The following is a 25,535-nucleotide window of genomic DNA, read 5'->3' as shown; positions in this document are numbered from 1 at the left end:
AATCCTGAGAAAAAGAGCTAAGTGAAGTTGAGGCAAGCAATCTGTCAGATGCAGAATTTAAAAAAATGGTTATAAGGATGCTCACGAAACTCAGTGATGTTGACAAGAAACAACGTGGGAACTACAACAGCATGAAAGGGGAAACAGAAACTATAAATAAGTACCAGGGAGAAATAAAGAATAAAATAACTGAAATAAAAAATACACTAAAAGGAATTACAAGCATCATGGATAAAGCAGAGGACCCAATAAGCAAGCAGGAAGACAAGGTAGAAAGAAATACCAAGGTAGAGCAACAAAACAAAAAAAGACTCAAAAAATATGAGAATAGTTTAAGGAAACTTCCAGACAACATGAAATGTAACAATATTTACATCATAGGAATACCAGGAGAAAAAAAGGAGCAAGGGATAGAAAACTTGTTTGAAAAAATAACAGAAAACTTCCCTAGCTTGGTGAGGGGAAAAAGTCATGCAAGTTCAGGAAGCACAGAGGATCCCAATCAATATGAACCCAGAGAGGCCCATTCCAAGACACATCATAATTACAATGCTAAATGTTAAAGACAAAGAGAGAACCTTCAAGACAGCAAGGGAGAAACAGATAGTAACGTAAAAGGGAGGTCCAGCTGACCTGTCAACAGAAACACTACAAGCCAGAAAGAAATTGCAAGATATATTCCAAGTAATTAAAAGCAAAGGCCTGTAGCCAAGACTACTCTACCAGCAAGGCTGTAATTTAAAATGGAGGGCGAACTAGGAATTTCCCAGACCAAAGAAGGCTAAAAGAATACACCTCCACCAAGCCAGCATTGCAAGATAAGCTAAAGGGACTGCTTTAAGAACATGAAGAATGAAAGAGAGAGGAAAGCAGCTACAAGGGGGAAAAAATGGCAATGAATAAGTATTTATCAATAATAATCTTAAATGTAAATGGATTAAATGCTCTGATCAAAAGGCACAGGGGTAGCTGAATAAATAAAAAAACATGACCCACATATATGCTGTCTACAAGACATCCACCTCAGGAAAAAAGACCTATACAGACTCAAAGTGAAGGGTTGGAAAAAAATATTCCAAGCAAACTGACAAGAATAAAATGCCAGGTTAGCAATACTAAGATCAGACAAAATAGAAATCAAAACAAAAGACAGAGAAGGACATTTCATAATACTTATGTAAAGAATCCATTAAGAAAATATAAACATTGTAAACAAATGCACCCAATATATGAGCACCTAAATATATAAAGAAAATCTTGGAGGACTTCAAGAAAGATATCGACAGCAACATAACCATCATAAGGATTTTAACACCTCACTGTCAACAATGGACCGCTCATCTACACAAAGAATCAACAAGGATATTGTGGCACTGAACATACTCTAAATCAAAAAGGTTTAATTGACGTTTACAGAACCTTTCACCCCAAAATAAGCAAAATATACATTCTCTTAAAATACAAATGGAACATTTTCAAAGATAGACCACATGACAGAACACAAAAAAAGCCTCAACAAATTCAAGAAAAATGAAATCATATCAAGCATTTTCTCAGCTCATAATGGCATGAAAATAGAAACCAACCTCAAGGAAAAAACCCCAAAACACTCAAATCCATGAAGACTGAAAAACATGTTATTAAACAATGAATGAATGAACAAGATCAAGGAATAAATCAAAAAATTTCTGGAAACAAATGAAAACAAGCACACAACAGCCCAGAACCTATGGGACAGAGCAAAGGCTGTCCTGAGAGGGAAGTGCTTCGCTGGCCTACCTAAAACAGATAGAAACATTTCAAATAAACAACCTAACCCTACATCTATAAGCACTGGAAGAACACCAGCAAACAAAGCCCAGAGTAAGTAGAAGGAAGGAAATAATCAAGATCAGAGCAGAATTAAATGATATAGAGACTAAAAGAACAATTCAAAGGATCAATAAATCCAGGAGCTGATTCTTTGAAAATATAAACAAAATCGACAAGCCTTTAAGCAGACTCATCAAAACAAAAAAGAGGACACAAATAAAATCAGAAACAAAAGAGAAATTAAAACCGATACCACAGAAATATAAAGGTCTGTAAGAAATTACTACGAACAATTACATGCCAAGAAATTTGAAAACGTGGGTAAAGTGGACAAATTTCTAGAAATATAAACCTCCAAAACTGATTCAAGAAGAAGCAAAAACTCTGGACATACCAATAACAGCTAATGAAAATGAAGCAGTAATCAAAAAACTCCTGGCACACAAAAGCCCTGGACTGGACAGCTCTACAGAACATTTTTACCAAACATTTAGCGAAGAGCTAACCAATTTACATCTCAAACTATTTCAAAAAAGCCAAGAAGAGGGAAGACTCCCAAACTCTTTTGATGAGGCCAGCATTATCCTAATTCCTAAAGGAGATAAAGACACAACAAAGAAAGAAAACTATAGGCCAATACACTGATAAACATAGATGCTAAAATCCTCAACGAAATATTGCCAAACCAGATCAAGCAATACATTAAAAAGATCATTCACCAGGATCAAATGGGATTCATCCCCAGCCTGCAAGGATGGTACAATATACGTAAATCTATAAAATACATTGTAGAAACAAAAGCAAAGACAAAAACCACATGATTATGTTAATAGTGGCGGAAAAAGCATTTGATAAAGTGCAGCCCCCATTACTGATAAAACACTCAAAACTTCCAGCCAAGATGGAGGCATAGGAAGATACACTTTCCTTCCTCACACAACCAAAGGACAACAAATTTTAAAACAAAACAAAAAACCTCAGAACTGCCAGAAAATCAAATTGTATGTAAGTGCAACAACCACGAAATTGAAGAAACATTCATCCAGACTGTTAGGAGGGGCAGAAATGAGCAGCCAGGACAGAGAGACACCAGCAAGGCAGTAGACCAGGTGTGCAAGGCTGGGGCTGGCAGACCAGGAAGTTCCACATTCCTGTGCGGATAAGCCAGAAGGAACAACCAGGGAACAAGACATACCATAGAGCCCAGGGCTCCAGCGCAGGAAACTACACCCTCAATGCCCCTGGCTATAAAAACCTGTGGGGTTGCAGTGACAGGAGAAACTCTCAGCCTCATAGGAGAATTCGTTGGAGAAACCCATAAGGTCCTAGAATGTACACAAACCTACCCACTCGGGAATCAGCACCAAAAAGGCCCAATTTGCTTGTGGGTAGCAGCAGACATGACTGAAAGCGCGGAAGAGATCCAAGCAAACAGCACTGTTCCCTCTCTGACCCCTCCTCCTTATACAGCACCACGATGCAGTGAAGTGGGTTGCCCAGCCAAGGCAAATACCTAAGGGTCTGCTTCTTAAAATTTAACAGATGCACCAAGACAAAGAAATATGGCCCAAATGAAAGAATAGAATCAAAACTCCAGAAAAAGAACAAAGTGACAAGGAGGTAACCAACCTCTCAGGTGCAGAGTTCAAAACACTGGTTGTCATGATGCTCACAGAAATGATCAGGTACAGATGCAAAATAGAGGAAAAAGTGAAGGCAATGCAAAGAGAAATAAAGCAAAATATACAGGGAACCAACAGTGAAGGAAAGGAAAGTGGGGCTCAAATCAACAATTTGGAACAAAAGGAAGAAATAAACGTCCAACCAGAACAGAATGAAGAAACAAATTCAAAGAATGAGGAGGGGCTTAGGAACCTCTGGGACAACATTAAATGTTCCAACATCCTAATCATAAGGGTGCCAGAAGAAGAGGAAGAGCAAGAAATTAAAAACTTACTTGAAAAAATAAGTTTTCCAATCTAGTGAAGGAACTAGACATGCAAGTTCAGAAAACACAGAGGTTCCCAAATGAAGTTGAACCCAAGGAGGAACACACCAAGACACACCACAATTAAGTTACCCAAGATTAAAGATAAAGAGAGACTCTTAAAAGCAGCAAGAGTAAAGGATACAGTTATCTACAAAGGAGTTCCCATAAGACTATCAGCTGATTTCTCAAAAGAAACCTTTCAGGCAAAAAGGGGCTGGAAATAACTTCAAAGTCATGAAAGGCAAAGACCTACACCCAAGATTACTCTATCCAGCAAAGTTATCATTGAGAACGGAAGGGCAGATAAAGAGCTTCCCAGAGAAGGCAAAGTTAAAGGAGTTCATCATCACCAAGCCCTTACTATAGGAAATGTTAAAGGGACTTATCTAAGAAAAAGAAGATCAAAACTATGAACAGTAAATTGACAAACTCACAAATATCAACAACTGAACCTAAAAAAACAAAAACTAAGCAAATTAGAACAGGAACAGAATCACAAAAACAGAGATCATATGGAGGGTTATCAGCAGGGACTGGGTTGGGGAAGAATGAGGGGAAGGGTACAGGGAACAAAAAGCATAAACGGTAGGCAGAAAATAGACTGGAGGAGGTGAATAACAGTATAGGAAATGAAGATGCCAAAGAACTTATATATACGACCCATGGACATGAACTCAGGGAGAGGGGGGATGCTGATAGGAAGGGGGTTGCAGGGTAGAGAGGGATAAAGGGGAGAAAAAAATGGGACAACTTTAATAGCATAATCAATTTTATGCTAGTAAAAAAATATATACTTAAAAAGAAGGAAAAAAAATAAAACACACAGCAAAGTTGGGACCTATAGCCAACATCATACTCAACAGGTAAAAACTAAAACTTTTCCATTATGATTAGGAACAACACAAAGGCATCTGCTTTCACCACTTTTATTCAACATAGTCTTGGAAGTTCTACCCAAAGTGATCAGACAAAAAAAATAAAAGGCATCCAAATTGGAAAGGAGGAAGTAAAACTGTCATTGTTTGCAAATGACATGATAGCCGACACAGAAAACTTTAGAGACTCCACCAAAAAACTACTCTATCTAATAAGAGAATTTGGCAAAATACCAGGACACGAAGTCAATATTCAGAAATCAAAGGCATTTTTGTACAACAACAATGAAATAGCAGACAAAGAAATTAGGGGAAAATTCCCATTTACTATAGCAAGAAGAACAATAAAATACCTAGGAATAAACCTAACCAAGGAGGTAAAAGGCCCGTACTCAGAAAACTACACAACACTGAAGGAAGGAAGGAAGGAAGGAAGGAGGGGAGGGGAGGGGAGGGGAGGAGAGGGAGGGAGGGAGGGAGGGAGGGAGGGAGGGAGGGAGGGAAGGAAGGACGGACAGATGGAGGGAAGGAAGGAAGGAAGAAATGGAAGCATATACATGTTCATGGATTGGGAGAAATAACATCATTAAAATGTCCACACTACCCAAAGCAATCTATAGATTCAACACAATCCCTATCAAAATACAAATGACATATTTCCTGAACATAGAACAAATATTTCAAAAATTTATATGGAATCATAAACAACCTCAAATAGCCTCAGCAATTTTGAGAAAGAAGAACAATGTAGGAGGGATCACAACATTTGATACAAACTGTATTACAAGGTCACTGTAATCAAAACAGCTTTATACTGGCATAAGAACAGACACATGGATCAATGGAACAGAATAAAGAGCCCAGAAATAAACTCATGTGTCTGCAGTCAATTAATATTTGACAAAGAGGACAGAAGCATAAAATGGAGTAAAAATAGCCTCTTCAATAAATGGTGTTGGGAGAGCTGGACAGCTACATGCAAAAAAATGAAATTAGACCACCAACTTACACCATATATCAAAATAAACTCAAAATAGGTAAAAGACTTAAATATAAGCTGTGATACCATAGAAGTCCTAGAGGACAACATAGAAAGGAAAATTTCAGATATCCCACGCAGCAATATTTTCACTGATATGTCCCCTAGAGCAAGGGATATAAAGGAAAGAATCAAAAAACAGGACTACATCAAATTAAAAAGCTTCTGCACAGCTAAAGAAAACATCAGCAAAATGAAAAGGGAACCAACCATACAGGAAAATACATTTGCCAATGATACCTCAGACAAAAGTTTGATCTCCAGAATATATAAAGAAGTCACACAACTCCATACCAGCCAGAAGGAAATTGCAAGATATATTGGAAGACAAACAATCCAATTAAAAAATAGGCAAAGGACCTGAACAGACACTTTTCCAAGGAGGACACAGGTGGCCCACAAACACATGAAAAAATGCTCAATATCACTAGTTATCAGAGAGATGCAATTTAAAACCATAATGAGATACCACTTCACACCAGTTAGAATGGCCATCGTTAACACATCAACAAAGAAGTGCTGGCAAGGTTGTGGAGAAAAGGGAACCCTAGTGCACTGTTGGTGGGAATGCAGACTGGTGCAGCTACTGTAGAAAACAGTATGGAATTTTCTCAAAAAACTAAAAAGGGAGCTGCCTTTTCAGCCAGTGGTCCCACTGTTTAGGATTATACCCTAAGAATCCTCAAACACCAATTCAAAACACCTCTACACCCCAATGTTCATAACAGCATTATTTACAATAACCAAGTGCTGGAAACAGCCTAAGTGTCCATCAGTCAATGAGCAGATCAAAAAACTGTGGTACATTTACACAGTGGCATACTATGCAGCAGAAAGAAAGAAGGAACTCCTACCCTTCACGACAGCATGGATGTAACTGGAGAGTATTATGCTACATCAAATAAGCCAGGCTGTGAAAGACAAATACTGTATGATCTCACCTATTAAGTGGAACCTAAAAGAAAAAACAAAGAAATGAGCAAAAAAGAACCAGAGACATGGAAATAAGGAACAGACTGACAGTGACCAGAGGAGAGGAGGGGGAGGGATAACGGGAAAAAGGGGGAGGGGCAAGTCAAGGAATATGTGTAGAGGACACATGGGCACAGACAATGGGGTGGTGACTGACTGGGAGCGGAGGCGGGGTTCAGGAGGGTAGAGGAGAGCAATGGGAAAAAGGTGGGACAACTATTATTGAACAACAATAAGGAAAAAAAACAATAACCATTTACCCTTGGAAAAATGAGTAAGTAATTAAGTAAATAAAAGTATAATTTTTTTTAAAAGCAGCTCTACACATAAAAAGCTAAAAAATGATTTTTCAGCAAAGATGGAAAGGGTGGGACAGAAAGAATCTTAAAAAAAAAAACACAAAAATAAACAACAACTCAAGAATGGAAGAGTTTGAGGCATTAATCGCATAAATGGCCCTAAAAGGAGGCCTGGAGAGAAGGAAGCGAAAGGAAACCAGATTCCCAAATCTAAGGCCCAAGAGCCTCAGTCAGATCAAGTGGCCATTCAGAGAGCAGTTTCAAATAGGGACTGAAGCATAGAAATCAGAACCCCATAGCCAATATGGTCCTTGCTTCTCAAAAATAAACAATAATATAGTGAAGTCCCCTCCCTCAATTTTACTCTCCCTGGACTTCCCCTTTCATAAACATCCTATTCAAAATCATGTGTTTATTGTCTGTACTCCCTTGGACTGTGAGGTCCCTCTGGACTGTCCATCAATATATTCTCAGAGCTGAACTTAATGCCAGGCACATGGCAGACACTCATTAAGTATCTGTGGAAAAGAGGTCAGATAGCTCAATTCTAATGAATCGACATTTGCAAGCCAGTAAGAGCCCATAACTTCTGGCTGCAAAAACCAGCAGAGACTGACTTGGTAGAAGAAATTACTAGAGTCCAAGCAACTCCTCTTGAAGAAACCACACACAGACTTACTCAGACTCACTCCCTCTAAGCTCCAGCACCAGGGTAGCAGTTTGAAAGGCACCAGCGGCATACAGGGAGAAACTGAAGTGTCTGGTATCAAGGCAAGAGCTGGGGACAAGCTTTTTCTCAGACAGAAAGGCAGGAAGAGACCACTTGTCCCTTTTCAGAGTCCTCCCCACATACAGCCAGAAGGCAGGTGTCATAGCTGACATTCCATCAACCTGGCTAACACTGTTTGCCCTGCCCTGGAGATGCCCTGAGGTTCTGTCCCACTCAACGGAGGGGCCCACTCAAGCTGTTACAGTGGCTTTTCTGTACAAATGGCTGGTCTTGGCTCATGCTGCCCAAATCCTATCAACCATGCAATACCAGGCCTCAGTGAGGTCCCAGACTTCATACCCCTAGCTAAGTCACCCCAGGCCCAGCATTAGCAGCAGCTAATGTACGTTCACAAACTGGCTTCGCTTAGGAACCTCCAAGCCCAGCACAAGTAGCAGCCATCACAGATTACTTTACAAATCAGGCAGTGTGGCCCCAGGCAGAACACAAATCAGGGCTGACCTTGACCTGCACCAGCCAGAAAACTCCAGAGCCTGAGCACCCAATGGCCAGGTACAGACCACATCAGAGAACCACCACCCTGCCCCTGAATAGCTGATTCTCCAGAGGGCAGAGGTTGGTAGTCAGTGGTCACAGCCAGTCCTTGCAGCTGACTGGCCCGGGTAATTCCCTCCCATTGATCTGCCCACGGCATACAAGGCTCAACTACAAGAGGAGGGTTTACTCAGTCCACATGAAGGGTGCACCTCAAGTACCGAACTTGGACAATAGGGGAAGCTGTGCCACTAGACCCTATAGGACCTACTACATTATGCCACACTACAAAGACCAGGAGTCACAGTAGTTCTACATAATACATAGAAACAAACACAGGGAGGCAGCCAAAATGAGGAGCTAAGGAAACAAGGCCAAAATGAAAGAACAGACCAAAATTCCAGAAAAAGAACTAAAGAAAATGGAGATAAGCAATCTATCAGATGCAGAGTTCAAAACACTGGTTATAAGAATGCTCAAAGAACTTAGTGAGGACTTCAACAGCATAAAAAAGATCCAATCAAAAACAAAGGATATGCTAATTGAAATAAAGAACAATTTACGGGGAAACAACAGTAGAGTGGATGAAGCTGAGAATCATATCTATAATTTGGAGCATAAGGAGAGGAAAAAACAATCAATCAGAACAAGAAGAAAAAGAAAGATTCCAAAAACACAAGAATAGTATAAGCAGCATCTGGGACAACTTTAAGAGGTCCAACATTTGCATCATAAGGGTACCAGAAAGAGAAGAGAAGGCACAAGAAATTGGAAACCAATTTGAAAATATAATGAAAGAAACTTCCGCAGGTTGGTGAAGGAAGTGGACATGCAAGTCCTGGAAGCACAGAAAGTCCCAAACAAAATGGGTGCAAAGAGGCTCACTCCAAGATACATGATTAAATGCCAAAGGTTAAAGATTTAAAAGCAGCAAGAGAAAAGATGTTAGTTAACTAGAGGGGAGTTCCCATAGGACTGTCAGCTGTTTTCTCAAAAGAAACTTTGCAAGCTAGAATGGATTGGCAAGGAACAGTCAAAGTCATGAAAAGCAGGAGCTACAGCAAAGACTGCTCTACCCAGTCACGCTAGCATTTAGAATCAAAGGGCAGATAAAGAGCTTCCCCAACAAGAAAAATCTAAAGGAGTTCATCATCACATAACCATTGTTATGTGAAATGTTAAAGTGACTTATTCAAGAAAAAGGTTGCCAGGTGTGAGGGAGCTGCAGGGGAATGGGTGAAGAGGTGTGCGGATTAAGAAGTACATATAAGTAGTTACACAGTAGCCATGGGGATGTGAAGTACAGTATATGAAATGGAAGAGCCAAAGAACTTATATGCATGACCCATGCATAACCCATGACACGAATAATGGTGTGGGGACTGCCTGAGGGAGTGGGGGTTGCTGTGTAGAGGGGGGCAAAGAGGGATCAATTCGGACAACTGTTAATAAAATAATCAAAAAAATATATTTTTAAAAAACAGAGTGTTTCTTAGTAGGAAACCTGCAGGCATTTGGGGCAGCATAATCCTTTGTGGAAACAGACTGTGCAGTAAACTCTAAGACATTTAGCATCTCTTCCCCCTATCTAATAAACCAGTAAGGTCTCCAGTCACTGTGATAACCAAAAGGGCCCACATATTCTTAATCACTCCCTTGGAGGATCAGCCCCACCCCATTCCCCCTGCCCTGCCCCTTTGGCAACTAGCCAATGGCATAAAGGGAGAACCTGCAGATTTAAGAATAACAACATAGAATGTTCAGGAAGAATTGTTGTAGTTTAAGTCTCCACCAGCAAACTGTTATAAAATACCTTATTTGTGAGTTTTCCATCTACAAAAGTACTTGTCTAATAGAAATATAACATGAGGCACATATGTAATTCTAAATTTTCTATTAGCCACATTTAAGAGAATTAAAAAAAAAGGTGAAATTCACTTAAATAATATACTCTATTTAACCCAATGCAGCCAAACTATAATTTCAATATGTCATTAATATTAACAAATATTAATGACATATTGAGTATTATTTTCTTCATACTAAGTCTTTGAAATCTGGTATGTATTTTACATTTAACAGTGCATCTCAATTCAGACTGGCCATATTTCAAGTGCTCAACAGTCACATGTGGCTAGTGATTAGCATATCGGACAGCAAAAGTCTACAGCAGGGGCTGGCAAACTATGACCCACAGACAAAGCTAGTCTACAGTCTAACTTTGTCAATAAAGTTTTATTAGAGCACAGCCACTCCCATTCCTTTACATATTGTCTATGGCTGCTTTTGAACTACAAGGGCAGAGCTGAGTAATCATGGCAAAGACCCTATAATATTACAACAAAGCCTAAAATATTTACTATCTGGACCTTTACAGAAAAAGTCTGCCAACTGCCAGATTAGTCTTCAAAAATGCCCTGTGAATAGAGGATGCCTTTGGTCCACTGTGGAATGAAACTGCTGCTTTATTATACTGCCTCTCTTTGCTAAAAATGATCTTAGTAATTTACATTTGTCAACTCCAATAATCAGTAATACAGGCTCTTACCAGAAAGATAATCTGGCCCAGGTCACCCATAGGACGAAGGTGCATAGTGTCATATGTATCACACCGATAGGGTATGATCACTTGCGACCCCATACGTCCTAAAAGAGAATGGATTGAGAAAAGGATCAATGTTAATATAATATGAATACGTTATATGACAGTGATTTGGTATTTTGCTGTGTCAGAGATGCCATAACTTTTCAGAGTCCCCTATTCCGTTTTAACATCCTACATAAGAAGTACGAGGAAGTATGGATGTTCTCACAATGCTTACAGTAGACCAGAATTACATAAATCTAAGACAGGAGTTATTTGGAACACTGTTAAAATGAAAAGAAACATGGCTTCTCAATAAATAACCCTAATAAATGGCACTGGAGTGTACTAAAGTCCAGGAACTTTACTTACCAAGATGGTTAACGACATATCGGCCCAGGAATCCTGTTGCTCCAAACACAGTGGCCACGACCCCACTGACTGAGGAACGCCCACCCTTCCCATGAGGCATGACGGCATGATGAAGTAGGCGCTGGGGTGGGCCAGGAAACACAGATGTGGCTAATGTAGCAATAGAAGAACCTTGAACAAAAGCCCAGAATATACAAAAATGGAAAATGTTAATATAAAAGTGACTATGAATACAAATAGCTTCTTTTCCTAGAAACCTATAATATTAATTATTAGCATTTTCATTTACTTATGTTAAAGTTTAAATTTAACTTTTAAATTAAAAGTTATAATTTAAGTGCCAACAACAGTAATAAACACAAACTATTACAATAAAGACTCTATAGAACATAAGGAAATACATAGGAAGTAAAAAGTAAACTCCCTGCCCTATAGGATATGAATTGCCTAGGAAGATGAATCACATTAAAACAAAACATTACAGTTACAAATTAAGACAGTATAAACCTCTATAGTGAAAGGAACTAAGAGAATTCAAAGTAATAAGTTAAAGAATCATGAGGAAGGATTCCAGGATAAAGTGTTTTGAGAAAGGTTTTAAAGAATAATAACAGAAAGAATAAATTTCCATGAGAAACAGCTAACACATATAACAATAGGAATGAATAAGCCCAGTACAGGGTATAGCAAAAGACCTGGAACAGACTTGGAAATTAATGATGAATGAAAAATAAAATTGATGATGTGGGCTGCAGGCAGAGGACTATTAGTAGAGAGCATTTCTTTTTTCAAAGAGTGCAATTCAGACTTAATGTAAAACTATTGAAAATCATCAAAAGTAGGTAAGTAAGTATGAAAGAAAGTGTGTGTTTTCTAGGAATGACGTTCGAATGACACTTTTGCCAGGAACCATTGTTTGTTTTTTTCCCTAATCAAAAGTATGGAAATGGAGAAAAAGCCTAGTTTACTAAAACCACAAAGATTAAAAACAGACATTGCAGATTAGGCACACCTTAACAACATAACTAATAGCCAAATTTACAAAGCTCTTACCAGGTGCATGGTATTGTTCTAAATGCTTAATGACTGTTATCTTGATGTTATCTTTACTGGCACTTCATAGATGAGAAACTAAGGCTCGGAATGGTTGAGTGAGTGACTAGCCCAAAGAGCCAACAAAGAAGACAGAAAAGCAGCCCCGTGAGGTAAAATTCAAAAGAAAATGGTATACTAGATGGTGTACTTTTTTTCATCTAGCTTACTAGACGAATAGAAGCCAGATGAAAAAAAGAGATCGATGGAGAGAATACAGTAGCCCCCCCTCACACTCAGGGGATATGTTTCAAGGCCTGCGGTGAATGCCTGAAAGCATAGATGGTACCAAACCCTAGATGTACTATGTTTTGTTTTTTCCTGTATACCCATACCTTTTCATTTCCTGGAGGCACTTTATGGCTGCTCTTTGGCATATCCTAATCACCAGCATTACTACTTTTGCTCTATGGGGCCAGTATTAAGTAAAATAAGGGTTACTTTGAACATAAGCACTGCACTACTTTGACATTCAATCTGATAACTGAGACAGCTACCAAGTGACTATTGAGTAGTTGGCTATACAAGCATGAATATGCTGAACAAAAGGATGATTCACATCATGGCAGGACAGAGTAGGGTGGCACAAGATCTCATCTGCTACTCAAAATCATGTGCAATTTAAAGCTTATGAATTGTTTACTTCTGGAATTTTCCACTTACTATTTTCAGACTTCAGTTAACCAGGGTAAGCAGCACTGTGGAAAGCAAAACCGTGGCTAAGGAGGGAGGTTCTACTGGAGTTAAGTATATCAAACGATGCTGAAGAGAGTGAAGTAGCATGAGGACAGAGGACCGTAGAGTCTGGAAAATATTGGTTGTAAATGACCTTAACAAGAGCAATTTCATTGAAATAGTGGGAATTAAGCCTGGATGGGGCAGGCAAAAGACAGATGTGAAGCAAGGAAGTGGTTGGAGAAGCACTGATAATCTCTTGAAGATATGCTATAAAGGGACAAAGATAAAGAGGATTAAGGTAATATGAAGACAAGCAAGAATTTTTTTAACAAATATGATATTATAACATTAATATGCTGAAGGAAATGACCCAGTAGAGGAGAAAAATTAATGATTCGGTAGAGGGAATGAATAGATGAGAGAGGAGGAGATCAGATGCAAAGCAAAGGAACTGGACTTAGATCACAGCAGAAGGAGCTCATCTGGAGGGAATTATCACAGGCGAGCTATTAGACTTTTATGGTGGGAAAAAGAGACTTTTCTCATCTGATTTCTTTGATTTCTCTGTAAAGTAGTGAATGAGACAGAAGACATGTTAAAAGTTTTAGGAGACTGGCAATGTTAAGTAATTGTTATGGAAAAAAGGATGGCAAGTTTCCTAAGGAAATGGCACTGTTGAAAATCTACTGTGTTTTCTATTGAAAATCTACTTTGATATTTGTATTCATGAATTTAAAATAAGGCTAGGAGGTTTGCTATTTTTCCCTAGCTCAGTTCTCCAATGCTCAGGGACAGGCGGGAAATACATGGAATGTTTGGTTTATCCAGTGTTGACTTTTTAATGGCAAAGGGAGATGGGCTTGAAAGTTGAAAATGTATGAAAAGGAATGATTAAAATGATAAGGAAGGAAATGAGGGCATAGGATAAAGGACACAGTCAATACGGTGGGAACAATTACTGGAGTCAAAGAATTAGTAACACAAAGGATTGTTATGAGGATTAGAGTAAATGTACATAAAAGCATTTAGCACATTACCTAGCACAATTTAGCACTGCATGGATAATAGTTGTTTTCATTTATTACTATGTACTTCAAAATTCCTCAGAGGGTAATGTTACATTAACCTCACATGGTTGTTTTTTTCAACAATTATGGGAAAAGAATTATTCTAGAAATTGTGTTTAGCACAATAAAAAAGACAAAGACCCTGGCCATATGGAGCTAACATTTTAGAGGGTTGATATGAGCATTAGCAATATATTGGTTAAGTGCCTTGCTCATAGTAGATGCTCAATAAATATGTTATTACCCTCTTTGGCTACAGCCTTTCCATTTTCTCCCATTTACTATGAACATCATTAGGAAAGTAACATTATTTATTCTTCGTATTTCTCTGCTCAAAAACATACATTGGTTTCCTACTGTAATACCTAAAGCAATTGTTTCCAAATATACTTGCTTGCATACTGTAGTATTTTTAAGCACTTATAAAAGTACAAACATGTTCTGTATACTACCAACGTTATACACAGTACAATTAAAACAATGTACATAGTTTGAATGACATAGTGTTAGCGATTGTTATTACTACAGAAAATGTTTTTTAAAGTTCTAATACTGTATTTTAATATTTCATTATTTCTTCTTGCAAAACTCACTTTGGAGACCACTGGTCTAAAACTCTGCTTAGCTTTCAAAGGCTCTATTATTTAAGCCCATGTAACCTATTCAACTTCCTATCCTACTATTCCAGATCTACAGGTAGTCATTTCTCCGCCTCCTAAGTACTTCATGATTCCATTCTCACCCCCTTGTCCCTTCAGTGACAGGAAAATGTGCAGCCTCTCTGACTTTCCAGATTGTAACAACCCTTACAAAATCAGTGAAAGAACTGCAATTCTTCACTGGTCTTCCAATCTTCCCCCACAGCTTCGAATGATACCAATCATTCCCTTTTCTGATTTCCTATGGTACGTAATAGTCTCTCCACATTTCACTATATATCCTTATTTTATACAATTCTGTTGTGTAGTGTTTTCATTATGTTACATACTAGACTTGCCTCTCCAGAGTGAAGCAGCATAATTAAGAGCATGAGATACGATGCCAGTTAATAAAAAACAGTAAGTTAAAGTAAAAACAATTATAAAAATATCTAGAACTATGATCAGCAGATAGCAGGTACTACGAAAAAAAAATACAACTTTTGGAGGTTGATGGGTGTTGGTGAAAAGCGGGAAGGTGAAATATGGACGATGAAGCGTGACGGGGTTCAATCTCCTTGCTTTTCTAGCCTCTCTTACTGAGTGGAAGAGCAAATGTATGTTTTCAACCTGAGGATCATTATAGCAGATCTAGCAAGAATAGAAGGTTAAATGAACAACGCTCAGACAAATCCTTTCATATCCTTTACTCCTCTCCCCCTTCCTTTCCATCAAGCTCCAGATCCTTCTCCCGCAAAGCATCCCTTGCTCCCCTAGACCACGACACCTCGACCTAATACACACTACATCTACGGAGATGCTTCTGATTTAGAGAGTGCTTTTATAAATACTACTTCATTTAACCTTTTCAGAAATTCCCTGACGTTATGGTATTATCATTTCCAATGTGACACGAAAAAATCTTAAATTGAGACCGATTAAGGGTTTGCACAAGGTCATGAAGTCAATCTATGACGAACCCTCTCCCCACTATCCTCTTTCATCTCTCTCAGATTCTTCTCCTCGACTCCCCGCTCCCCCCTGCAAACAAATATTTCTCAGAACCCCAAACCCTTACAACCCTATGGGAAAGCTAATCCTCTTGATCTTTTACAGGTCCCCCACTTTCTCCTCTTCTCTCCCCGCTGCTCACGTTCTCTCAGTGCAGCCCCTTCCCAAATGCACAATGCACAAATTAATATGTGAGCCAGGAAAGCGTTAAGAAAAGGAGAAAACTGCACCGAGGCAGGTCCAGCCCTAGTGAAACCAAGGTGTCCAGAGTGTCAGCATGACCGCTGCAGCACGACGCCACTCTTTCTGTCTCCGACTTGGAATCCCAACCTGGAACCAGTACACCCAGTGACACTTACGTGACATTGGCAGGGCCCAGAGAAGCCGCGGGTGAACGGCGGCCGCCATCTTCTCCCACAATCCCCCACCCCCGGCCTTCCAACCGACTACGGCTACAAGGCAGGGTCAAAAGTAATCCTCCATTTGGGTCTGCGCAGGCGCTAAGCAGGAAGAAAGGGGCGGGTGAGAGACTGCCGCGTGACTGAGAAGAGGGCTGAGAAAGAGTGCGAAACGGAGCTGCGGGGACGTGAAAGAAAGGGGGAGTAAAGATAAAAGAATTCTCAGATTACAGGAAAGACCGTAAAGATCATCTCGTTACCGAGAAAGCATAAGTTCAGAGGCAACCAGTAACTGACTCAAGGGTATACAAAATGGTAGAACCTGAGCTCACCTTTTCTGACTCTCAGTTTATAGTTTCGTGAAAATGTCAGAGAAGGAAGCCCTGGTAAGACTGGGATAAGGTGGAGGCGTGGCCCCTGAACTCCGGAAGTTCTTCAAGGACATAACCAGGGTCCAGAAAGGTTGCACAGGGAAGGAATGGGGCGGGAATGCGGAGACAAAGGAAGAGAAATAGAAATGAGGATATGCACGTAGAATTCACCAGAGCACATTCTCTATTCTCTCCTCGAAGCACCTGCTTCTTACTGTTCTCTTTCCTGGCGTGCCGACTCAGATATATACACCAGCTCAGGTCTGTTCTTTAGTGACCTCCTAAGAGATTTATCCAAAGTGATCATCATTCCAACTGTCCTTTATTATTACTTATTTGTCATAACACTTATCACCACCTCACATTTAAGCCCAGGAATTCTTAACCTGTAATGTGATTCATGAGTGGACTTAAGGAAGTCTATGAAATTCCTGAAATATGTAAAACTCAGTGGACATTATAGCATCCGCACATCTTTCTAGGAAGAAACTCAAGACGGCCGTCTCTAGGTTTTTTGGTTTGGTTGGTTTGTTTGAACTGTGGACTCCTTTAACAACCTGCGTTGTTGTAGAACCTGAGGAAATTCCAGAAAGATTAGACAAAACACTTGCAGTTTTAAATTGGTTATTCTGCTCAACTTTTTAAAAATAAGCAACCTGTCCTGAGACATCTACCTCAGGCTTATCAAAAGAACGAGTTTAAGAGATCTTTCAAGACTTGGTAATTCTTTCATGCTTGTTGTTTCAGGTAGAAAGGGGTGTGCATGCTGGGATGGACAAAAGTAGTGAGTAGATTGCCTATTAAGCTTGTAAAATTGATTGTCTCCATCCCACCCCGCCCCCACTATTTACTGAAGTGTCACCTTCCAAACTAAATTAAGAGAAAACTCTTGAAGAAATTTTATCAGAGAATTTAATGCTGTGCTGTCTCCTATTTCTTGGACTAATCCTATTTCTGTGAACACTTAAGATTTGATAATATTTGATTCTGGGGTCAATATAGATATGAACATACTTTCCTGGTTTTGATAAATTGACAGACCCCTATTGCCAGCAACCTCCTTACACCTGTGTAACATTACCAGTTATTTTATATCTCCAAGTCAAACACTGCCCTGTGTAATAAATACTAGTTTCAAGGTGACATGATATAGTTAAAAGAGCATTGACTTAAAATTTAGAATATTAGATCCCAGCTTTAGTTCTGCCAGTTATTAGTTGTGGCCTGAGCAAAATTCTACACATAACAGGGAAATTAATACATGCCCTGTTACCTCAAAATGTTAATAAGAGAATCAGATAACAATGGATATGTAAGTGCTTTGTCAACCGCAAAATGCTGTATGTGTATATTCAAGTTTTATTCAAGTACCTCTGAAGTATCAAAATCACAGAATGTTAGAGCTGAAAGAGATTGTAGGAGATCAAGATGCCCAACTTCTTTATCTTAAAGATGAAGAAAATGAGACTGAACATAAAAGATCATCAAATAATCTGTTAAAGAATGCCTGTAATAAATCAGTCAGTCACTTTTGAATTTGTTAACAATTTTAATCCTTATTTTGTGCCCTTGATCAGAGATTCTTTTTGCTTCATGGAACTATGGATCAGCCCTATATTTCATTACTAATTAAGAGTGCTGAAGGTAACATTTCCAAAGAGAATGTACTATCAATATAGTCCTCCTCAAGCCTAAAGATTGCCTACCCAATGCCTATTCATCTGATTTATCCCGCTACAGCTGGAGGTGGAGACATTGCAGAGGATGCATTAGTGATACTGTATTTCTGACTACCTAAGATGAATTATAAAGCAGAGATGGTCCCTTTAGGCAAAACATCTCAAAACTTATTTTTTATAAGGGGCAAGATGTTTATAATGTAGAAGAGTCCTCAAAATGAAATGATTCCATGGGTTGTGCAATAAAAAGTAGACCCCCTAATCCTTTTCATTCTTATGTTAATACATCATACTTCCTGAGTATTATTTTAAATGGAATCCTTTGGCAAAATTTTCCCCCCCACCCCATATTTCCTACATAAATTAGACACTTAAAGAAGAAAATCAATCAGGAGAAAGTTAACCCAGTTCTTCCAAACTAAGCATCAGAGTTGTATTATCCTTCTCCCTCCTCCTGTCCTTTGATGACACAATTTCTGGTAGCCTCACCACTGTTGCTGTAGAGACAGTGATCTCACCAGTTGTGATTCTGACGTCACTCACCAGTCCTAAGAAGGGGGAGGTACATGGAAGGCTGGAGGAGGAAACAAGATCTTGAGCTGAGCAAGAACATCCCAGCATCTTCGTTGACTTTAAAAGTATATTCTGGAGTCTTCTGTCGTCACTACTCCAGTACTACAACGGTAGGATATCCCAATGGACTGATAAAATAGCTCATTTTCTGATCCCCTATACTTACAAGGGAGAATTCAGAGACAAGTGATAGGTCTCTTTGCCCACCCCATTTTAATTTTACATGAATCTGCTGAAAATACATGAACCTCCCACTTGGCAACATTGCAGCTAAACCTCTATCTTTGCTGCTGAAGTTTGTATTTTGTTACAGACTGACCAGACCTCTTTACCCATCCTTTTGGGAATATGTCTGGTTCCTACTCCCTGTCTCTTAGTTTTACAGTGAGACTGGAAACTTGACTCCCTGCTGACTTTTCTTCGTGTGGCTGTTCCAAAGGTTCTTTTCTTTCCAGTGCCCTGATAGCAAAACCAAACTGGTATAGCTGTGAGGCCCAATTCTCACCCAGTTTCATCTTCTCACTATTATTTCTGAAGCCCTGACTAAATGGCAGAGAACTGGGAAAAGGCGATATGTATAAATAACCATGTTGAATGTGTGTCTCTTCTAATAGGGCACTAGAGGAAGAAGCTATTACTAAGGAAAGTGAAAATAGAGGAGATCCATAGACAAGCTTAACAGTGAATAGTATGAGAGAGAGACACACACACTTCCAATCTGTATTTAAACAAAATCAATTGAAACTGATTTCAACAACCAAATTTGTTGGGTGTCTAACCACATGCCAAACACTTATGGAATAAGAGAGAAAAAGAGAATTTATATAATAGAATGCATCCTTTCTTTGATAAAACCTGGTTAAACTCCAAAACTTGGTATGTTTCAACTTTGCAAAACCTTCATGTATATGCCACCTGTAATTTGAGCTTTTCTGTGAATTTAGGAATCTTGAGTAAACAAGAACCTCGTGCTTATGCTGAACACAGTAAAAAATGTCTTGAGATAGAGCTAAGGTCAAGGGCACTGCAACTATAACCACACCCCTGTGTTGTTTATGCCCTTCCTGGCTGACACTCAATCATTTGCATTCCTCCTCAATTATTTTTCAAGTAATAATCGCACTGGTGTTTTTAATGAACATTAAGGTCAGTAAGTAATTGGCTGGAGGATCCTCTATTGGCCATGGCTTCCAGGCCAATAGAAAAATTTCATGGCTTCCAGGATGTTAAGGTGCAGAACTGTAATATTAAAGGAATATATCCACTGGTTTTAATATTCCCTCTCTGGGTCTCTGTTTCCTAAATGAGGGAGTTAGAATAAATTGTTTCTAAGGTCAGTTTATCTTTACACTGTATATAGGTAGCTTCCTTTCCTCATCAAATTTAATAGATAACACAAAAGCAACCTTTTTTTATTTTCCACCCTAACTCAAGGGCATTATTCACCAACTTTGAAGTTAAGAAATATAGTTATCCATTCATTGGCTAAATGAAACTCTTCAGATTCCCCTTGCTTCCCCTCTTCTCCATTTCCTTATGGGAAATGTATACAACTTAGAAGTTTGAAAACCATTATCATCAAAATCTATTTAAATACCTCTTTAACACACACACACACACACACACACACACACGCACGCACTATTGTCCAGGATATTTAGGGAGCTTAAAGTTTAAAACAAGCTTTGTAGATGCAGGTAAATATGCAGAATACATAAGAAAATAGAATAAAAGTGTTTGGACATATGTAAGTGAAAGTGTTTGTTGGCTACATATGACTAGTAGATGTACTTTCTGTTTGTGAAAGAACTACAGGAGCACTTCTGCGATGTTGATTTACTAGTATTATTGGAATAGGAAGGTGTATTAATAAATCATTGGGTAAGTATTTACATCTTAGGTAAGTCTCCAGGGCGAAATTATCGCCAAAAGGAGTCAAGCTTCAAGAAAGCCTAATTGTATGGCTTACCACCATAGAAAACTCACAAACCATTTGTTTTGGTTCTCAGATTCTCCAATTTAAGAAAGAAAAACTGAGCTATCTGGAATTAGAAATAGGCAGTATTTGTATGCATTCTTTCAGCAGATAATTACTAAGTACCATCTTCAATCTGCTAGCTGCTATGAGTGATACCAAGATGGGTAAGAAAATGCATCTGGCCTTGTGGAGCCAGCCATGTAATAAAGGAGATGGAATATATATGAACAATTAAAATGCTAAAGAGAATACAAAAATTAAAACAATATATGATGGAAACTTGGTAATGGAACAGTCACATTCAATTAGGTATTTAGAAACTATTTCATGGATGGGTAAGATTTGACTTGGACTATGAAGCAAGGTGGGATTTAGAGGGGTTTTTTAGGGGGTTGGGTGCATATTCCAAGATGGAAGTACAATATTAATGCCTTCTATTTAAATGTCTTAGTAGAGGTAATATATGGAAGACAATTGATATGGAAGCTGATTTTGACTTTCACAGTTCATTCCCTTTTATAGCATGAGGATGTATATTTCTCTCACGTCCTTAAAGGAATACTTACAAAGTGTTTTGAGATCCATGGATTCAGAGCACTTATTCTCCATTCTAGCTACTTAACCTTCTGATTTCCTTTTCAAGCAAGTTTGAAATTAGGCTAAAAACTTTCAGATTCCTCATTGTTAAATAATCCTGTATATCAATGATTTGAAAGTGGAAAATAATCATTTCAGAAATATTGGCCAGAAAATGAAAGCCTTTTTTCATCTGGAAACCATCCAACTGCACCAGGAATAAGATCTGGACTTTAAATTTGAATGTCATCTTGTGCTTATTGCTTGTGTACTGCATGTGAAAAATAATAAGTCATTATTATTACCAAAAATCATTATTTGGTAATAACATCAATAGGGTTCATATGTAAAATTAGTCATTTTTGTGTTTTTCCATTGCAGATTCCTTATATTACATGGCAGGAGGAGTGGGTAAACTTAGAGATAGCAAAGACAACAACAAATTAATTAAGAGCTTTCTTCATATCTCAGAATCTATCCTCAGTAAGAGTAAGTGATCACATAACTTCCTTTTTGTTTTTAATTTTCATTCTTTTTCATGGCGATATATAACTCTGAAAAGTCAGTAAGGTCCTATTGATTTAGTCATTTTCTATTAGAAGTCACTCATTAAGATAAAATATAAATGTTAGTTAAGTGACTTACATGTTAACACTCCAGGACAGTCCATTTCCAAATCTCCTCATTCTTTGGCCCAGTTACTTTATGGTAGTGATTCAGGCATAAGAATATTTGTATATAATAATGAGCTTCTAAGAGATAGTATGGGGTTTAACTTTGTAGGCATTAATAGCTGCTTCTTTGGGATTAAAATGACATTAAAATAAGATAACAAAAAAGGTTATAAATCTCAGAAAAAAAAAGTTTTAAAGAAAAGAATGAATAATTATCTTTCAGGACCTAGCCATCTGTCTCAGAGAGGATCTCCTCCGTAAGCCCAAATCCAGGGATTCTCAATTCTAGAGGTGTGTTAGAATCACCCACTGAGCTTTTAAGAAATTCAATGCCTAAGTTTCCATACCCTAAAACAATCAAAATAAGATTCTCTATGGGGTGGTATCTCAGATTCAGTAATTTTAAAACAGCTTTCCTGGTGATTCTAATCTGGGTGGAAAAAGCATTGCTTACCCAAGGAATCATATTACAATGTCAGGAATAGTAAAGGAAACTGTTTCCCTAGCTCAGTGATCTGAGTCAGTGACTAAGGTGTTAAAATGGGTACAAATCCTGTGGGAATAATGAACAAAATTCAATTTCAGTATGAAAAATAGGATAAGCTCTTGGACTTTATTTTAACAGAATTTTAAATCAGTATATTTTATTAGAATCAAAATATGAATAAATTTGCATGTTTCACAAAGATGTTTGGGGATGTTGGGGAAGGAAATATTGGCCATTTTATTCTATCTTGCTTATTGAGAAATATAGATCTAAGCGACATTTATAATGAAGGGAGTTATATCAGTGTGGAAGCCTAGTGATGGAAGTTTGGCATGGAAAAGGGGAAAAGGAGAGGCTTCTCATACCTGTAGATTATCAGTGGGAAAATATGATAATTAGTCATGTTCCCAAGGACCAGCAAATAAGATGCTGTGAAAAGTGGATGAGAATAAGGCCAAGGAGTATTTGGAATAGGGGCTGTGATGCTCAGTTTTGAAGCAAGAGGATAAAAGCAGCAAGGATAAGCAATTATTTCAAGACAAATGGCTACAAATCAGAGAGATAAAGAGGGAGCAGCAAGGGGGAGGCTTGGGGTGGAAGAAGACAATAAAATGAACGTCAACCTTCTGGCTTAGAACACCAGGTTGTTGTTGGTGTCATTCCAGAAATTAGAGAATAGAGGAAAGTGTTGGGAGGGTTATGAAAGAATCAGCATCAGCAAGGGTATTGCTGCCTCCATGGACAAAGGCCCACTGGGTGGCACATATGACATCTCTCTTCTGCCATTCAGAAGTTTGGCTGAACCAGTGAGACAGAATTTCTTCAGGATCCTTGGCTAATTGGAGGAGAGATTGATCTAAGGAACAGCTACTAGACTTACTGCTAATAAAAGTAAGTGGTCTAGAAATAAATTAAAAACAAACTGTGTATTACTTTAGAAAATAGTTGATGGGGCAAGAACAGGCAGGGAGAAGTAAATTAATTCTATTTTGATCATGTATTTTGAGTGTCTGCTTAAAATCCAAGACGTGGAAGGGCCGTTAAGCAAGGACACAAGGAGAAGGACATGGCTGCCTAGGTTCTTTCATGAACAAATCTATAATTAAGCACCTCTTAATAGCCTTGGCACTGGCTTTAGCAAAAGAGATATACATGTTTAAGAAATCTTTCTGCAGTTGAGAGCTGAGGATGAAGATATCCAGAGTTAGATGAGTTTGAAGTAGCTCTTGGAACAGGTTTCTATTGAAAGCACAGCTCCTATTTTTCAAACCTCGACTATTCACCTTTTTCTCCTTACTTTTATAGAACTTTCCCTTCTGATGACCATTTATTATTTTTTTTCTACTTCCAGATGTCAGATAGGGTTAACTGGTTACAAAGCCAAAATGGGGTATGCAAAGTGGATGTCTATTCACCCGGAGACAGCCAACCTCAAGACTGGAAAATGGTAAGTTGTCAACTTCCTTGCAAATACTGGATCAGGAATATGTGGAGTGCCATAAATAGTAACCTCATTTTCTCCATCCCCACCAACCACCTATTTTTGAAGACCCACCTATTTTGCTTGGGGAAAATAAAATGAATTCCTTTAGGACAAAAAATTCCATCTGTAATATTTGGAGGACATTCCTATGATATGGTATTTAGGAGGAGAAATATGCTATAATTAATTGAAAAAACTATATATTACAGCTGTAAAAGTTTGCTCATAAAAAGCATTTCTGAAATGTAAGCTATCTCAAAACTGTCAGAAATACAAACTCTCATCCAAGTAATATTGTCATTCTGCCTCCATTGTTCAACATATATTTATTAAATACTAATATCAGGCACTATAAGTCAGCATCCAGTCAAGATGGAAACCACACCAGTACTTTAATGTTAAAAAATGTTTATTAAAAGTGGCTACCCAAGTTAACTATGAAAAGCTGTAAAGAGGACTCTCAGAGTTCTAGAAGTAGCAAATACAAAAGCAGTTACTACCCCTAGGCTGAGAGAGAGTTAATGAGGAAGAAACTGAGAATCTATAAAAGTCCTCTCTTTCTCAACCAAGGCTGCTTAAAATCTCTGTGGAGATAGTGTGGTTGCCAGAGGAACACACAGCCTGCTGGTCCCAAAGACACTTGCCTAGAGGGTATAGGTGGGCCAGAAGGGAAACCTTTTCCTCCTGCTGTAGCCAGAGAGTATCCCCCCCAATGCCTTCTATTAACAAAGTCAGCTGCCAAAAGAGAAATGTTTAATAGATCCAGTTCCAGTGTCACAAAGCAAGACAAAGAAGGATTAACTTGAAGTTGAGAGACAATAATGGATAAACTGGTACTGAATCTTAAAGTCAGATATATAAGACTAGATAGAATTCTCTTCCTTTAAGGATTTCATAATCTAGTCGAATCACTATGTAATTCTTATCCTTAGTATCAAACACTTATTTGCATGTAATGTTACATGACCCATCTCCTGCTTGTCCAAAATATATTTGGTCTATCTTTATATAGCCTAAGAGATAAAACATTTATATATCCAAGACATTAAGACATACACATAATAAATATCCAGTTACTATACAGTAAGTGCCAACCAAATATGCTTCTACTAGATCTTTTTTTCTTTTTTTCCGGCTGGGTACAGTGAACTTTATTGATGATGCATGGCAAGGCAAGGCTTCTTAATCCCCTCCTCTCTTCATGGGGTCTAGGATGGAAACTAGAGGTCAGGAGACTATCAGTGTGTTGGGGGATCGATTTGGGACAAGGACTCCCCAGGAGTTGAGGAGCTCTCTTCCTGTCGCTGGGCTGGTGGGCCAGGGGGCTCTTACTCCTTGGAGGCCATGTGGACCATAAGGTCCACCACCTTGTTGCTGTAGCCAAATTCATTGTCATACCAGTAAATGAGCTTGACAACGTAGTCATTGAGGGCTATGCCAGCCCCAGCATCAAAGGTGGAGGAGTGGGTGTCACTGTTAAAGTCGCAGGAGACAACCTGGTCCTCAGTATAATGCAGGATGCCCTTGAGAGCACCCTCTGATGCCTGCTTCACTACCTTCTTGATGTCATCGTATTTGGCAGCTTTCTCTAGGCAGCAAGTCAGATCCACAACTTACACATTG

At 38.6% G+C, this 25,535-nt stretch overlaps 2 protein-coding genes across 2 annotated transcripts in view; one reads left to right on the top strand and one right to left on the bottom strand.

Annotated features, from left to right (window-relative positions):
• Positions 1–16,147, bottom strand: part of NDUFA9 (NADH:ubiquinone oxidoreductase subunit A9) — a 48,141-nt gene extending 31,994 nt beyond the window's left edge. Inside the window, exons 1-3 of the mRNA XM_054577956.1 lie at positions 16,053–16,147; positions 11,208–11,378; positions 10,800–10,897 (exon numbers count right to left, since the gene is read on the bottom strand). Coding sequence (XP_054433931.1) covers positions 10,800–10,897; positions 11,208–11,378; positions 16,053–16,101 — 318 coding nt within the window. The 5' untranslated portion in view covers positions 16,102–16,147. The remainder of the gene's footprint in view (positions 1–10,799; positions 10,898–11,207; positions 11,379–16,052) is intronic.
• A 7,633-nt stretch (positions 16,148–23,780) lies between these two features.
• Positions 23,781–25,535, top strand: part of AKAP3 (A-kinase anchoring protein 3) — a 32,647-nt gene continuing 30,892 nt past the window's right edge. The window contains exon 1 of the mRNA XM_054577945.1: positions 23,781–23,876. Coding sequence (XP_054433920.1) covers positions 23,781–23,876 — 96 coding nt within the window. The remainder of the gene's footprint in view (positions 23,877–25,535) is intronic.

This window comes from Pteronotus mesoamericanus, unplaced genomic scaffold (genome assembly GCF_021234165.1).
Source record: "Pteronotus mesoamericanus isolate MK-2021 breed Mesoamerican mustached bat unplaced genomic scaffold, CSHL_Meso_final contig_468, whole genome shotgun sequence".
In the NCBI taxonomy this organism is placed as follows: Eukaryota; Metazoa; Chordata; class Mammalia; order Chiroptera; family Mormoopidae; genus Pteronotus; species Pteronotus mesoamericanus.
Note: the sequence above shows the minus strand (reverse complement) of the source record. Positions and strands in the feature narration are given on the sequence as shown.